This window comes from Mirounga leonina, unplaced genomic scaffold, assembly GCF_011800145.1.
Source record: "Mirounga leonina isolate KUSES-001 unplaced genomic scaffold, KU_Mleo_1.0 Mir_224, whole genome shotgun sequence".
In the NCBI taxonomy this organism is placed as follows: Eukaryota; Metazoa; Chordata; class Mammalia; order Carnivora; family Phocidae; genus Mirounga; species Mirounga leonina.
In genome coordinates, this window is record NW_023270615.1 from 17,109,598 (window position 1) to 17,125,480 (window position 15,883).

At 42.3% G+C, this 15,883-nt stretch overlaps 1 protein-coding gene across 2 annotated transcripts in view; it reads left to right on the forward strand.

Moving 5' to 3' along the window:
• The window catches only part of ROR2 (receptor tyrosine kinase like orphan receptor 2), a 200,134-nt gene that overhangs the window by 173,549 nt on the left and 10,702 nt on the right, over positions 1 to 15,883 (forward strand). For both annotated transcript variants that reach the window (XR_004683541.1, XM_035029180.1), the window contains exon 5: positions 14,631 to 14,758. Coding sequence is in view for 1 of the 2 variants with exons in the window: in XM_035029180.1 (XP_034885071.1) it covers positions 14,631 to 14,758 (128 nt within the window). In the remaining variant the exon portion in view is untranslated. The remainder of the gene's footprint in view (positions 1 to 14,630; positions 14,759 to 15,883) is intronic.

Consider the following 15,883-nt stretch of genomic DNA (forward strand, 5'->3'; position numbering starts at 1 on the left):
TTTTATAAGCGATCCCACCCCAGAGGCACGCACGGGTTGCTTCCTTGCCACGTGAGGACCCGTTTCTCCTTAACTTCTAAGGTGATTACCAAATATGTTCATGTTTGCCATTCTGAAGAGGAAAGCCCAGAGTGGCCACTTTATTCTCCCTGCCCTGCCACCAGGCGTGCTTGCTCGCCGATGGACGTTTCTTGACACTCCTGGTTCCTCTTTGTCAACTGTCTCTTCATAGTTTTTGCCTACTGCCCTAACATTGTTCCTTACTGGTTTTTAGTAATTATTTATCTCATGTCTTGATCATACAGAAATTAAAATTTTTCTCTCGTTAATCAGTAGTCACCAATAGTTGTATGGTTTTTGTGCTGTGTCTTGTGAAAGAACACCCTAATTTCCTTGAAAAATTCTGATGGTATTTTGATTGGAATTATAATGAATTTTAAGGTAAAGTTGGTGAAAATTAACATCTAAATTGAATTGCCTGCCAAGGACCACTTTCTTTGAACTTTTCTTTTTCTCCCCAACATTTTTTTTTAATTTTATTTATTTGACAGAGAGAGAGAGATAGCAAGTCCAAGAGCGGGAGGGAGGGCAGAGGGAGAGGGAGAAGCAGACTCCCCGCTGAGCAGGGAGCTCGATATGGGACTCGATCCCAGGACCCCGGGATCATGACCTGAGCCGAAGGCAGACGCTTAAGCGACTGAGCTGTCCAGGCGCCCGAGATCTTTTTTAATACAATACTATCACTTTCCCTCTAAGTGCCACCCAGGCGCCCCCTACCTTCTTTTTAATTGCATTTGCTAGGAACCTCTTTTACTGTTCTTGTCTCACCTTTTTTTTTTTTTTTTTCCAACCTTTCTGTGTTGCTTTATGCAGGTGTCTTGTAAATAGCATGTAAGTACACTTTTTTGGAGGTTGGTGAGGAGGGTTTTCCGTTCTGGAAGTGCAGGGTGTAGTGTGTGTAAGTTAAGTTCATTTTATTTTTATTTTTTATTTTATTTATTTTTATTACATTAGTCACCATACAGTACATCGTTAGTTTTTGATGTAGTGTTCCACGATTCATTGTTTGCGTATAACACCCAGTGCTCATTTTAACAAATGTGCAAGATTCATTCTGAGTCAACCCCTCTTTAATCGGCCTTGTGCCTACTGAGTGAAGGTTAGTTGTTTCAACTGGTGCAGACCATCTTGTGGGAACATCTGTCCTTGTCTCCCTGTCCCTGTGGGCGTGAGTCCTCCGGTGGCCACGACCTGGGAGTGGAATTGTAGATGTACACCTCCCACAACTCCAGGTACGGCCAGGCGCCTAAGGAACCTCCCAAGTGGCTAAGGAACTCCTGGTCTGTCCAGCAAAGCACGAGTTCTTATTTCCCCACATCTTCCAGCACGGATTATCAGAACCTAACATTTTGCCCATGTCTTGGGTGTCAAATAGTAATGTAGAGCAATTTTACATTATATCTCACTTCTCTAGTAAATAGAGAAGTTGAACATGTTTTGTTGGCTTAATAGCCACTGAATTGCCCGTCCATATGCAGTCTGTCTCTTTATTTGCAGATTCCGCGTTTGCACGTTTTCTTACTCGCTAAAATTTCCTTGTAACTCCGAATCGGTCCTCAGGCTGTTTTTGCTGTCACTCATGGACATGGGCAGAGCAGTGAAACATGGTTGTCGCTCACGCACACGTTACAGCTGAGGTCTGTGTTCTTGTCTCAGCTACCGCACGGCAAACACTGTGTTTTCACAGCCGGTTCGCATTTTGTGCTTTCCGTGGGTGATTTCGCCGTGTAGGACGGCCCTGAGCACAGCGCTGAAGTGCTCTCTAGAGTTCCTGAGCACCAGAAAGCTGGCATGGGCCCCATGGAGAAAACTCGTGTGTTAGATAAGCTTCCTTCAGGCGTGAGTTACGGTGCTGTGGGCCCTCAGCTCGACGTTCATGAATCACCGACACACATAAAACAAGGTTATGTATTGATTGGATACTAAAAATGTTATGACCCCAGACTTGCAGAAAACCATCTCTGTATTTCCAGTAGGAGCCGTGGTTCAGTATTTTCTTATTCAGTGTTTGCGACGCCCTTATAGAAAATAATTACTGCAAATAACCAGAATAGATTGTACTTTACCCATTTTTCATTAGGTTATTTGTCTTTTTCTTATTGATTTGCAAGAGTTTTAAACTGTATTCTAGATATAACTTTTACATAGCTTTTACTCCATCTGGAATGATTTTTATGCTGGTATAAGCTGGGCCTCTATTGTAATATTTTTCTATATCAGTGGCCTAGTCTTTGGCACCATCTAATGAACAGCCCCATCTGTATTCATTAAATTTAATGTCACCTCTGTCATGTGTGAAATTTCTGTACATGTGGATCTGCTTCTGAGCTCCATTCTGTTCCAGTAGCTCCTGTACTTGGAATAATATCACAGTATTTGGACAGTATAGCTTTGCAATATATCTTGATATATGTAGAGAAATTTTCTCACTCTGCTGCTGTGGACTGAATTATGTCTCCCCCCATCCCCCCCAAATCACACATTGAAGCCTTAACCCCCTGGGCCATGTACAGTATTAGAGGTATGGCCTTTAAGGAGGAAATTACAGTTAAATGAAGTCATAAGGGTGGGACCCTGATCCTATAAGGACTCATGTCCTCACAAGAAGAGGAAGACCTGTCAGAGCTCTTCCTGTCTACCGTGTGAGGACACAGCAAGAAGGTGGCCGTCTATAAGCCATAAGCTGAAGAGCCTGGCACTTTGATACTGAACTTCTCAGCCTCCAGAACTATGAAAAGTCAGGTTGACCCGTCTGGGCTATTTGTTACGGCAGCCTGGACTGACTCATACATCCCCGTTATTACTCTACCATTTCTTTTAGATTTCTTTGCCGTTGTCTTTTACTCTTCCATCTGGATTTTTGTCAGTTTGTATTTTTATTGGGATTGCATAGTAGAAGTCTGATTTTTGCAGTTACTTTTTCAGATACTAAGGTGATTCTGTGTTTTTTCTCCTTTGAACATATTAATATTATGCTACAAAATAGAGCTCCTAGCGTTGAGTCGCTTTACAGTTCCGGCCTGAGATCCACTCGATCAGGGTGAGTTATTCTTTCAATGGGCTGCTGAATCGATCTGCTGCTTTGTGCTGGAAGACGACCTTCTATAATCAGGTTATCTTGTAGTCTGATGTGCCCACGCGTGATTGTGATTGTCTTTCAGTAGACTAACCTCCACCTCCTTGGGACATCTCTGGAAATTAACCAAAACCAAGACAGAAAGAGGGGAGGTGAGTGGGCTTGAGACAGATTTGTCCACAAGTTCTCCATTTTTGTCACTGGAGTGTCCCTAGCTCATCCCATCTGTGACTCCTCTCTTGGGCCATTCCTTAGGCTCTTCCCTTGTTGGACCAGCAGTGGGCCTGTGCCTGCAAATGGAGAGCTGAACAGCGAGTACTAGTGGGGCCTCGGTTAATCCCCGAGTGCAGCGGGAACAGCCGTGGTGACCCCCCTCCAGGCTCACTGCCCCAGCAGCTGCCCTCACACAGCCACACTGGAGACCCCAGCAGAGCGCTGCACCCCAGTTCACGTGTGTCGAGCGAGATGAAGGGATTTACCGCCGTAAAAACCCTGCTTTTCCTTTCATGCTTTTGAAGTGAAGGTGCAGATGGGGAACAAAGGCTTTAAGGCCAGGCTGGGACTGTACAGACACGGTTCAAAGGCGCATTATTGCAGCTTACTCAGGTAGCAGCTTGGATAGCATGCGGGGATTAATGGGAGGCGACGTGTCTCATGTTTCATTTATGGGCTCCATTGTCATCTGCTCTTTTGAAAACTGGTTCGTGTTCATGGTGACAGGCCTGTACGTACACCGCAGGGTAGCCTGGTGGCATGGGCATGCGGTGGCCGGGGCAGGGCAGGGGGGGCCCCTGAAACCTGCCCTGGTTCCTGCATTGCTGTCCTGGGCCAACGTCATGGCCACACGTGTGCACAAAGGGAGACGTGTTGTTCTTTTGGACAATTACAAGTTCTGTTAGTGATCGGCCTCTGGGAAATCGTCTTCCCTGGAGCCGTGTCCTGAGCCCTTTTCTTACTTCACAAAGTGCAGGTGACTCCAAGGCTTTGGCCGCTCACCACCCATATTCTCATTGCCCTAGAAGCCCCATTCCCGGTCTGACTATCTCCCCATCTCTAGGGGCATCTCCGGGCGGATGACTCAGAGGCACCCCACAGTTGGCATGTCTAAACAGAACTCGGCTATCTGCTCCCTCCTTTTGGGGAACTGTCATAACCGAGTTCAAACTTTATCCTAATTATAGGAAAATAGCACTATTAAAAAAAAAAAACACACACAAACTGCCAACAAGCCAGCGATTAAAAATGACTTCAGGAGAAATCAAGCTGCCTTGCCGTTGGTAAGTAAACTCGCTCAGGCAAAAGGCTGACACTGAGCATTTGATGTTAAAGCCATTAAACCACCAACCTAATCAAACTGAGCTGGAAGGAGGAGAGAAGCCAGTCTGATATTTTTTTCTCTGTGACTTTTTTTTTTTAAAGATTTTTATTTATTCATGAGAGACAGAGAGAGAGACAGAGGCAGAGGGAGAAGCAGGCTCCCCGCGGACCCTGGGATCATGACCTGAGCCGAAGGCAGACACTTAACCGACTGAGCCACCCAGGCATCCTCTCCGTGACTTCTTATCATGATAGGTTTGATTTCTCGGAAAATGTAACTCCTTAAATCCCATAGTGCCGAACTTGAATAAAAGATAAAAACTTAATCCATTTTAAGATTATGTGATGCAGGCAATTAAGTGACAAAGAGCCCATCGTGGGTAAAGTCAGAGAACACACACACCCTCCTTAATTCAGACCACATAGCGACCCAGACAGAAGTGTTTGCACTTTAGCAATAACGATGGTATTAGTACTGGACGTGGAGTAACACAGTAAATGCCTCCGCTTGGTCTTTTTGTTTTCACTTGAGCCCATGCATGAGCTGTTATGCCCTAGTATGTATGGATGAGAGCTTTTCACGCACTGACCTCCAAAGTCACACAAGGAAATACCAACCTTCCAGGGTTTGCCTGGGAGGGACCAACCCCTGAACACAGTAGAGGAGAATTACACTTACTCCCAGTGAACTGGTAACACCCGAGCCGCCGTTTCTCTGCCCTGGCCACCTCATGTGATCTTGGCCTTGGAGATGGTTTCTGAGAGGTTCTGCTAATGGGGTTTTTATGACCTGAATGTTGGTGTTGGGAGTGTTCAGTTTGACCCAGTCGACACTTTGGCCACATCTAATACAACATCAGCATAACTGGATGCTAGGACTATTTCCTCTTGGAATTAGAAATATAAAGCATGTTGTCTTATTTTTAAGGAAAGCATTCATTCATTTAACAAATTTGTATTAAGGGCCGACTATGTGCCGGGCCCTGTTCAAGGTGTTGTGAATACAACAATGAATGAAGCAGACAGAAACTAAAAGTTCCTGCCATGGGGTGCTTACATCCTCTTGGGAGACTCTTGTGTCTGGCTTCTTTCATGAAATGTAATATCTGAAAGATTCTTCCTGTGGTTTATTCCTCTTTATTGATGGTAAGTATTCTGATTTATGAAGATACTGTAAAATCTTTATTCACCTGTTGATAGACATCTGGGTTTCCAGTTTGGGGCAGTTACAAATAAGGCTGCTTTGAACGTTTGTGTTCAGGTATTTTTGGGAGCATGTTTTCATTTCTCCGGACTATATCCTGGCTGTGGGATTACTGGGTCAGATGGTCAGTATGTACATGAACCGTAAGAAATGTCCAAACTCTTCCCCAGAGTGGTCTTTCCATTTCCTGCTGCCACCAGTAGTGTGTGAGTCCCAGCTGTCTCACATCCCCACCAACTTGTGGTGTCACCTGACACTAGCCTTTCAGCATCTTGTGTTGTGATGATTCGTGGTGGTTTAATCTATATTTTCTCATCACCAAAAGTGGGACTGTCTTTTCAGGCCGCACTTTTCTGATGTATCTCTTAGGCTTTTGTCCAGTTTTACTGTGGTGTTTTTCTTCCTATTGAGTTACAGGGGTTCTTTATATATTCTGTACACAATTCCTTTGTCAATGAAAAGATTACATAAAATGTTTTCTCCCAGTCTGTGGTTTGCCTTTTTAGTTTCTTAATGCTGTCTTTTGATGAGCGGGAAAATTAAAAAAAGTTTTTTAAAAATCTGTTTATTTATTTGAGAGAGAGAAAGCACGAGCAGGAGGGGCAGAGGGAGAGAGAATTGGAAGCAGACTCAGCGCTGAGCAGGGAGCCCGACATGGGGCTCGATCCCATGGCCCTGAGATCAGACCTGAGCTGAAACCGAGAGCTGGCTGCTTAACCCATTGCGCCACCCAAGCGCCCCAGGAAACTTTAATTTTGATAACTCTAATTTATCATTTTTTTTTCTCTTATGCATTGTGTCTGAGAAATCTTTGCCTTTGCTTACCTTGATACAATAAAATATTCTCTGGTGTTTTCTTCTATTAGTGCTATAGTTTTAGCTTTTATGGCTAGGTCTCCGATCCATCTCAAAAGCATTTTTTGTGTACAGTAGGAGTTAAGAGTTTAAGTTTATTTTTTCCATATGAATATCTAGTTTGGGGCGCCTGGGTGGCTCAATCAGTTAAGCATCTGCCTTCGGCTCAGGTCATGATCTCAGGGTGCTGGGATTGAGTCCCACATCGGGCTCCCTGCTCATGGGGGAGTCTGCTTCTCCCTCTGTACTCTCCCTTTCTCTCTCTCTATCTCAAAGAAATAAATAAAATCTTTAAAACAAAACAAAAACAAAAAAACCCTGAATATCCAGTTCTTCCAGCACCGTTTTTAAAATGATTGTCTGGTCCTCCTTAAATGCCTTAGTGCCTTCATTGAAAATCAGTTGACCATAGGTTAGGGTCTATTTTGAGATTCTCTGTCATGTTCTATTGATCTGTCCTTATATCCCAATATTACATTGTCTTCAAAGTTGTAACATTGTGGTAAATCTTACAATCGGATAGTTCAAATTCACCCTCATTCTTCCTCTCTTTCATGATGTGGCTATTCTATTTTGCATTGACATGTAAGTTCTAGAATCAGTTTGTCAATTTCTACAAAAGTCTGAACTGGGATGTTTTTAACTTTCCATTTCGAAATAACTCCCAATTGTACAGAAAAGTTACAAGAAGAGTAATTATAAGTAATCCCATATCTCTTTACCCAGGCTTGCCAACTATGATTTTGTTACATTTGATTTATCATTTTCCTGTACATATTTGTAATTATTCCTTTTCCTGAGCCACTTGAGAATTCGTTGCATTCACTATGCCCCTTTTCCCTTTATACTTCAGTGTGTATTGATCTTAGGATCAATCTATTTCCTTACAGAACAACAGCTTCAAATTCAGGGTGTTATGTGAGAATTGCCATTCATTTTCCAGTTTCTTTAAATGTCCCAGTAACGCTGTGTAGACCCCCTCCCTGGGACAGAATCCTCCCCTTGTTGGCTTTAGTGTTCTTTAATCTGGAACAGGTCCTCAGCCTTTCATGACATTGAAATTTTGATAAATGCAAAGCAGTTATGGCACAGAATGTCTCTGAATTTGAATTCGGCTGATGTTTACAATGGTCATGATTAGACGCTGCATATGCATTTTTTACTTTAAAGTATATAAGCGATGTTTCCTTTTCAGGGTCACACATCTGGAGGTACGTGATATCAGTCTGCCCCTTATTGGTGCTATTAATTTTGCTCACTTGGTTATTTTCTCATTATATAGTTTTGTTTCTTTTTCATAATTTAAAGTAATTTGTGAGGAAATCCTGCTAGGATTTTGATAGGTGATATTGTACTTTGGAGAACTGACTTCTTAAAACTATTGAATGGTCCACCCGATGAATATGGTATATTTTTCTATTTATGTAGGTTCTCTTTTCTTTCTCTCTACAGTGTTTTGAGATTTTAAGTGTGGAGGTCTTGTACATATTTTATTAGTTTTTTCCAAAGTATTTCAGCCATTTTTAAGTGTGTAACTCAGTGGTATTAAGTACATTCTCGTTGTTGTGCAACCATCACCACATGCTCTCCAGAACTTTTTCATCTTTCCAAACTGAAACTCTGTATCTGTTGAACAATGGCTCCCCATTTTCCCTTTACCCCGATTCTTAGCAACCATTATTCTACTTTCTGTCTCTATAAATTTGACTACTCTTGTGTGCTTTTAACGTTATTGTAAATGACTCTTTTTAAAAAGATTTATTTATTTATTTGAGAGAGAAAGAGAGAATGCGAGCAGTGGGGAGAAGCAGTGGGAGAGGGAGAGAATCCCAAGCAGACTCTGCACTGAGCACAGAGTCCTACATAGGGCTTGATCCCATGACCATGAGATCACAATCTGAGCTGAAACCAAGAGTCAGATGCTCAACTAACTGAGCCACCAAGACACCCCTGGAAATGATATTTTTTTAAAAATTTCATTTGCTAATTGTTACATAGAGAAATACAGTTGATTGTATTGACCTTATCCTGTGGCCTTACTAAATCTGTATCAGTTTTAGTAGTTTAAAAATATATTCCTTAGGATTTTCTCTGTAAATTATGACATCAGGTGTGAGTAGAAACAGTCTTATTTCTTCCTTTCCGGTGTATAAGCCATTTATCCATGTACCATTTATCTCTCCATTGATCAGTTGATCACTCTGTCTCCTGATCATAATGGTTAAGACTTCCATGGCAATGTCAGCTAGAGTTGGTAAGAGCATACAGGTTTGTCTTTTTCAATGTCTATGGGGAAGATGTTCCTTATTTCACCATTAAGTAACATGTTCCTTGTAGGCTTCTGATAGACGCCCTTTTTTAGAGTAAGAAAGTGCTTTTTTGTTTGTTTAGAGTTTTGGTAATGAATGAGTGTTAACTTTTGTCAACTGCTTTTTCCTTATCAACTGAGATTATTATTACATGGTTTCCCTCTTTGTTTCTGTGTTTTCAGTGGCTGGTTTTTAAATGTTGAAATAACGTTGTATTCTTGGTTAGCCCAGTTGGTTCATTACCCATTTCTCTACTGTCTTTTTATTTTGTTGGGTCCAGTCTGTCCTTGTTTTGTGAAGTATGTTGCCCATTTGGTCAGGGGCATTTTGGTCTGTAATGTCCTTGGACATCCTTGTGAGTCATCTGTATCATTTGAGCTTATAAAATGAATTAGAAAGTATCTCTTATTCCTTTATATTCTGAAAGAGTTTGTGTAAAATTACTGTTATCTTCCTTAAATGTTGGACAGAATTCACCAGTTTCTATTTATTTGGGGCTGGGCTTTTAATCATGGGAAGGGTTTTTTTTTTTTTTTTTTTATTACAACTTCAAATTCCTAAAGACATTCAGGGCTATTCTGAGTTTTTATTTCTATTTCCACTAATTTTAGTGTATTGTGTTTTTCAAGGAATTTGCCCTACTTTTCTAAGTTATTGGATCTGTGCTCATATATTTGTGCATAATGTTTCCTATTTTCTTTTAACATCCGTAGGGTTTTGGCGATGTCCCCTTTTGCATTCCTGATATTGGTAATGTGTGTTTTCTCTTTTTGTTTTTCAGTTTTTCTAGATATAAGCAATTTTGTTCCTTTTTTTTTTTTAAGAACTAACTTTTGGCTTTATTGATTTTTCTCTTCCTTTTATATTGATTTATGTTCTCATCATTAGTATTTTCTAATTACTTCAGGTTTAATTTGACATTCTTTTTCCAGCTTTTTACAATATAAAACCTTATCTAATTTAAGCATTTAAAGCTATAAATTTCTCTTTAATTACTGTTTTAACTGCATTCCACAATTTTTGGTATCCTGTTTTCACTTATTTTATGTGAATTCCATTTAAACTACCAATTTTCCTTGCATTTTCTTTTTTGAACCCAAATGTTATTTAGAAGTGGACTATTTAATTTTCAAATATTTGCAGAGCTTCTAAAGATCTTTTTTGTTCTTGATTTTTAGTTTAATTCAATGTGATCTGAGATTTATGGTTCTGGTTCTATTAAATTTATTGTGAGTTACTTTGTGGCAAGAATCTGGTCTGTCTGGGTGAATGTGCCCTGTGCACTGAAACACGGATGCTGTCTTGCTGGGTATATTGGTTTACAAATGTCCATTTTGTCAAGGGCAGTGATCAGTGTTTCCACTGTTGTTTCTTCACAAATTTTTTATCTAGCTCGAGGAACTGCTGAGAGACAGGTGTTAACATTTCCAGCTGTAATTGTGGATTTTTCTGTTTTGTCTTCTAGTCCTGTCAACTCTTGTTCATGTATTTTGATGCTCTGATATTAGATATATTAATATTTATATCTTTTTTTATCCTGCTTATTGTTCACTGACATTGCTTGATTAGTTTGTAACTGTCTTTTAATCAACTCTGGAGAAATGTTGGTGATTATTTCTTCAAATCTTTTTCCCGGCTCCTTGGGTCTCTCTTCTCCTGAAATTTGATGTCACATCAGTTAGGTTCCCCCTTGTACTCGCCCACAGCTCACTGAAGCTCTGTTTATTTTTGGAAATCTTTTAATCTCTTTCTCAGTTTGCAAATATTCTTTTGACTTGTCATGCTTACCATTTTTTTCCTCTTCTGTCTAATCTGTTCATACCATCCAGAAAAAGGTTTATTGGGGATTGTATGTTTTAGTTCTTCCATTTGATTCTTTTACAGTTTTCATGTCTCCTGAAATTACCCGTATCTTCATTACACTTTCTTCCATGCATTTTTTTTTTTTTTTTTTTTACCACAGTTAGAGCCCTTGTAAGCCCTGGTCTGCTAAGTCTAACATCTGGATCATCTTTGGGTTTGTTTCTCTTGATGGGTTATACTTGCCTGTTTCTTCATGTCTGCTAATTTTTCATTGTATACTTGAGATTGTAGTTTGTACTCTAGATTTTGTTACCTTCCTCCAAAGAGTCTTTTGTTGCTGCCTGCCTATTCGATTACTGTCAGGTCACCTGAATCTTATGGAATTGAGTATCAGGCTTTGTTAAAGTGATTTATCTCAGTTTACTCTTTGTGCTTTTGCTCTGCCCCCCATTATGCCAGAGATGTAGCCTCCTCTGCGTCACTCAAGCAGGCAGCCCATTTAATATAGGCTGACCCTTTCATAATGTGAATGACAATTATGAAAGAGGTTTTACCCCTTATTAGCAAAATACTGTTTGGGGGGCAAGTTACCTTCTTACACAATGTGTAACTACATTTGAATTTTGACTTTGATTACTTTCCAATTTCAAAGGCGCCTACTTCCCTTTTTAAAGATCATTCATTATTTATATCCAGGAATTTTTCTGTGTTTTTCTTCAAACTAATTTTTATGTTTAGGGTTTACCACTGGGGGGAAGGTGCCCATCAGTCCCTCATCTTCTCAGTCCTTTGTGAAAAGCACTTTCTGTACTTCCTCTCTTTGGTCTCAGTCACCTACTCCTTTCCTTGCTTTTTTTACACAATATTGTAGTTATTTATCTGTCTCCCCTCCTTGACCATGAATTTGTTGGTTTATAAGTTTCTTCTTCATCTCTGTCATTAGGCCTTAGATTAATGTGTGGGGCATTAGGAATGTAGGAGATACCTGAAATTGAATTTCCGTAATATTGATGTTCTGTGATTTGGTAACGTGTGTTTCACTTGTGTGGTTGAAGGGGCTTTACGGATGGCAACTTCTGTCTCAGTGCTTTTCTTTGATCTCTGAGGGAACAGTTTTACACACTTTTCCAGCTCTGTCCCTCTTCAGAGGTCCCAAACTATGGCCAGGTAAAGATAAAATATAATTGTGCTCAAAACTAGAAAGTAATTTCCACTTGTTTTCTCACAAGTCAGAAACCTGAAAGATGTCATTTTCTAGACACTTCTGTTTGTGTTTTTGGACATTCTCTACAATTCAGATTAGAAGCCCACCAAGCTGAGTTAGTAGGGGATGAGATGAGATGGCATCAAGCCCCTTCTCAGCATGTCTTCCCTGAACCCTCACTGCTCTCCCAGTCCCGGGGGGCACCTGACCAGCGGCCATGGAGTAGCCCACAGTGAGGGACCGGGCTTCTATTCCTTGATTCTTGAAGTGGAGAATAGAAATTGCTCACTGTTGTGAGGTCACCCCAAGGGACTGACTGCATCAGATCTATCCCGTGCATATGTGACGTTACATGGAACGTGCATACCTCTTTGATTTTCCTGGTGTGGTGGCCAAGTGCCCTGAGCCACCTGCAAAGAGTGACATGTAGCGCACGCACTGGGACAGAGTTGACTTGCACTTTTGGTGCATTTGTTAAGCATAGGTATTGGTTTTAATTTAATCAACAGTTAACTCCAGCTCACAAAGAGTGAGAAAGGAGGCGGTCGGGTGTGTATTGTTAGCACATGTTCTTGGCTAGTTAAACTATATTTAAGGAATCCTTGACCCAAAGAAATAATGGCTAAGTGAGCTTGCGAGAAAGGGCATCCAGCTCTTGTTGACACCAGAATCTCTTTGTTTGGATTATTTATGGCTCCAGTTTCCTTTCTTTGAAAAAGAGAGTTCTTGCAGGTGCCAAGGAGGGAGAGAGCCCGAGGCGCTGAAAGGATGTTCTTGCAGATCCTTTGTCTCCCCTGTTATGAGCGTCCAGATTTTACATTTGTGTAAAATTTTTAAATACAGATTTTTAAATCCATTTGGTAAAATTGGACACAACAGAGATTTTCATTGGGGGATGCTCTAAATCAGTGTAGGGTGGAATGATGAGTGTTGTCAGGCATAGAGGCTGGTTACAGATTTGCTAGAAAACAAGTGACTTAATTACAGGCCCAAAGCACTTGTCAGCAGTTTGCCCTGGGAGCCCCAAGCCCCCCTCTCCTTTGTTCCCAGCAGATGGAAGCTCTCATATATCTGCTGTAGCCACAGCCCCTGTCTCCTTGGAGCATCCTGAGCGCCCTCTGAAAAGCATCGGGGTACTCAGAATGCCTGATCTCATCAGCTGAAGGCAGGACTAACAGGTTCTACAGAATAGAATGTGGCACAGACTCCAGCAGGGCGCTGTGCAGGTCGTGCAAAGGCCCTGGGGAGGGAGTTGGACTGGGGGGCCTGGTGGGAGGGCCATGCTTTTATGAGGCTCCTTGTCCATCCCCCGGGTTTTTAAGTGTGATCCGTGCCATCTACATAACACACTTCTCTGTCATATAATAAGAACTTCTCCTTGTACAAGTTATTTGAAGGCCAGACTTTTGGGAATTCCAGCCCCCCATTGTTTCCCTGCATTTCGAAGATTTCTCTTGTGCAGTGTAATGGTAGAACACAGTTTCTGAATTAGAGTCACTTTCATAAAAGTCTTGCTTGCAAACAACAGAAGTTTATGGGGTGCGCCATAATGTTTCTGTTGTAGTTCACACATAGGATGAGACATATTCATGGTGAACGTTCTGTGTGTATTTGTTCACATATGTGGACATGTACCCACCCATGTGTACACTTCACATTTATAATCCATCTTTCACATTCCATGGCTCTGCTCCCCTTAAAGATGCTGGATTTTTTGAAGTTAATGGATTTTATATTTTAGATCAATTTGGAATTTCCAGAAAAATCAAATAGAAAGTATGGAGAGGTTTCACCTACCACCCCCCAGCGTCCACACCTACAGTTTCCCTGTTAGTAGCATCCTGCATTAGTGTGGTGTGTTGGTTAGAATCAACGAGCCAATATCAATACTTTATGATTAACTAGAGTCTCTAGTGTACGTTAGTTTTCACTCTTGGTGTTGTACATGCTATGAATTCGGACAACAGACTCTCGAACAACATGGGGGTTAGGACGCCGACCCCATGCGTGGTCAAAAATCTGTGTGTAACTTTTGACTCCCCCAAAACTTGATTACTAGCAGCCTTACCAATCACTTAGTCAATTAATGCGTATTTTGTGTGTTGTATGCATTATGTATTGACTTCTTGCAATAAAGTCAACTACAGAAAAGAAAATGTTCTTAAGAAAATCATAAGGGAGGGAAAGTCCACTTATCGTACTCTATTGTATTTATTGAAAACAAATTGCATGTAAATGGACTCATGAGGTTCAAACCTGTGCTGTTCTAGGGTCAAATCAATAAAGACATGTATCTACCATTATAGTATCATACAGAGTAGGTTTCCTGCCCTAAAGTCCCTGGTGCTTTGCTTGTTCATCCCATGCACCACCCCGTCCCCCAACCCCTGGTAACCACTGACCTTTTACTGTCCCCATAGCTCTGTGTTTTCCAGAATGCCAGATAGCTGGAATCATACAGCACGTAGCCTCTCCAGGTTCGTATTTCACTTAGGATCGTGCATGTAAGCTTCCTCCATGTCTTTCCGTGGCTCATTTGTGTTTGGCACTGAATACTATTCTATCTGGACGGACCACAGTTTATTTACCCATTCACCTGCTGAAGGACATCTTGGTTGCTTCCGAGTTTTGGCAATTAGAAATAAAACTGCAATAAACATTCGTGGGCAGGTTTTTGGGTGGTCCAAGTTCTCAGTTCCTTTGGGTCAATACCAAGAAAGGAGATGACGAGATGATAAGATGCTGGATTTGAAGAAAAACCCAACAACCACCCAGTGTGCTCATAGACGGTATCTCCCCCAGAGACAACTACCACGAGGACGGCTTCTGTCAGCCTTACCGGGGGATCGCATGTGCACGTTTCATTGGGAACCGGACCATTTATGTGGACTCCCTCCAGATGCAGGGAGAGATTGAAAACCGAATCACAGGTAGGAGCCCCACATCGTTGTTGTGAGACCGCGAGCGCAGACCGGCCCCCTTGTGCGTTTGTCATTTCCTATCTTGGACAGTCAGTCCCTGTTCCACGTGTCTTGCACCAGAGACTCAAAGAGCTTCGTTAGAAGCCGTTGGGACTGCCACCATGGTTTACCCTCAGATGTTCCCATCTGTGCGTTCACACCAACCAGCACACTTAAGTGGGTCCACCACATGAGTCCAAAGTCCTGAGATGGCCTGTCCTTGATGCATGGCCAGAGCCTCCTGTCCCCGGGCTGGCCACACCACAGGGAGGCTGGTGCCCACCACACTCGGTCACTTGACTTCTTTGTTCTGCCTTCCCTGACTCTTTCGCTTGGTTAAAAGGTTCACAGGCCCGACTTCGGTGTTGGGGAGAGAGGTGTGCAGGTCAGCGGCGGCACCTGGGGATGCTGCATGGTACTCCCGATGGTCAGCATTCAGGTTCCGGGGACAGTCAGGTTATCGGGTGTTGCTTCACGGCATGAGAAATGGAGCAGATCCCTCGGCAGGGAGCAGCTTGCTCTCTGTCTCTTTAGAAGTACCCATTTCTCGTTGCCTGTTAGTCCTCAGTGTGCTTTTACATGGGGATGTGAAGGTCATCTTGGGGGAAATCCTTTGAGAAGTAAGAAAATGAATTCGACCGAATCCTGTCCCTGCTCTCCCCACAAACACACACATGTCTTTCTCTCCAGACTCTATAAGGAACGAGAAAAATCTTGTGAAGACGGCAGATGTCCCTGTGCAACTGGGTTTTCTACACAATAGTTCTGGACCCCGGCTGCCCCCTAAGGCCACACATGCTGGGCTCTGCAGGAGACGGGGTGGGGTTTGCAGAGGGGGGCTTGCAAAAAAAGCACCACCTTGGTAAGGGGCAAGAGTGAGGATCCTAGGTGGACGCTCACGGAAATGTCATTGACATGTCCTTCTAAATCCAGGTCAGCCCTCCCTTGTCTTTCACCTCAAGCTGGAGGATCTAAGGTCATGGTCATGCAAGGAACTGCCTGCCTGACCGGCCTGTCATTCCTGAGCCCCCTGAGGACAGGGCCAGTTGTCCAGTGAGAAGTAGGAGTACGGCGGTCGCCCAACAGGAAAACGTT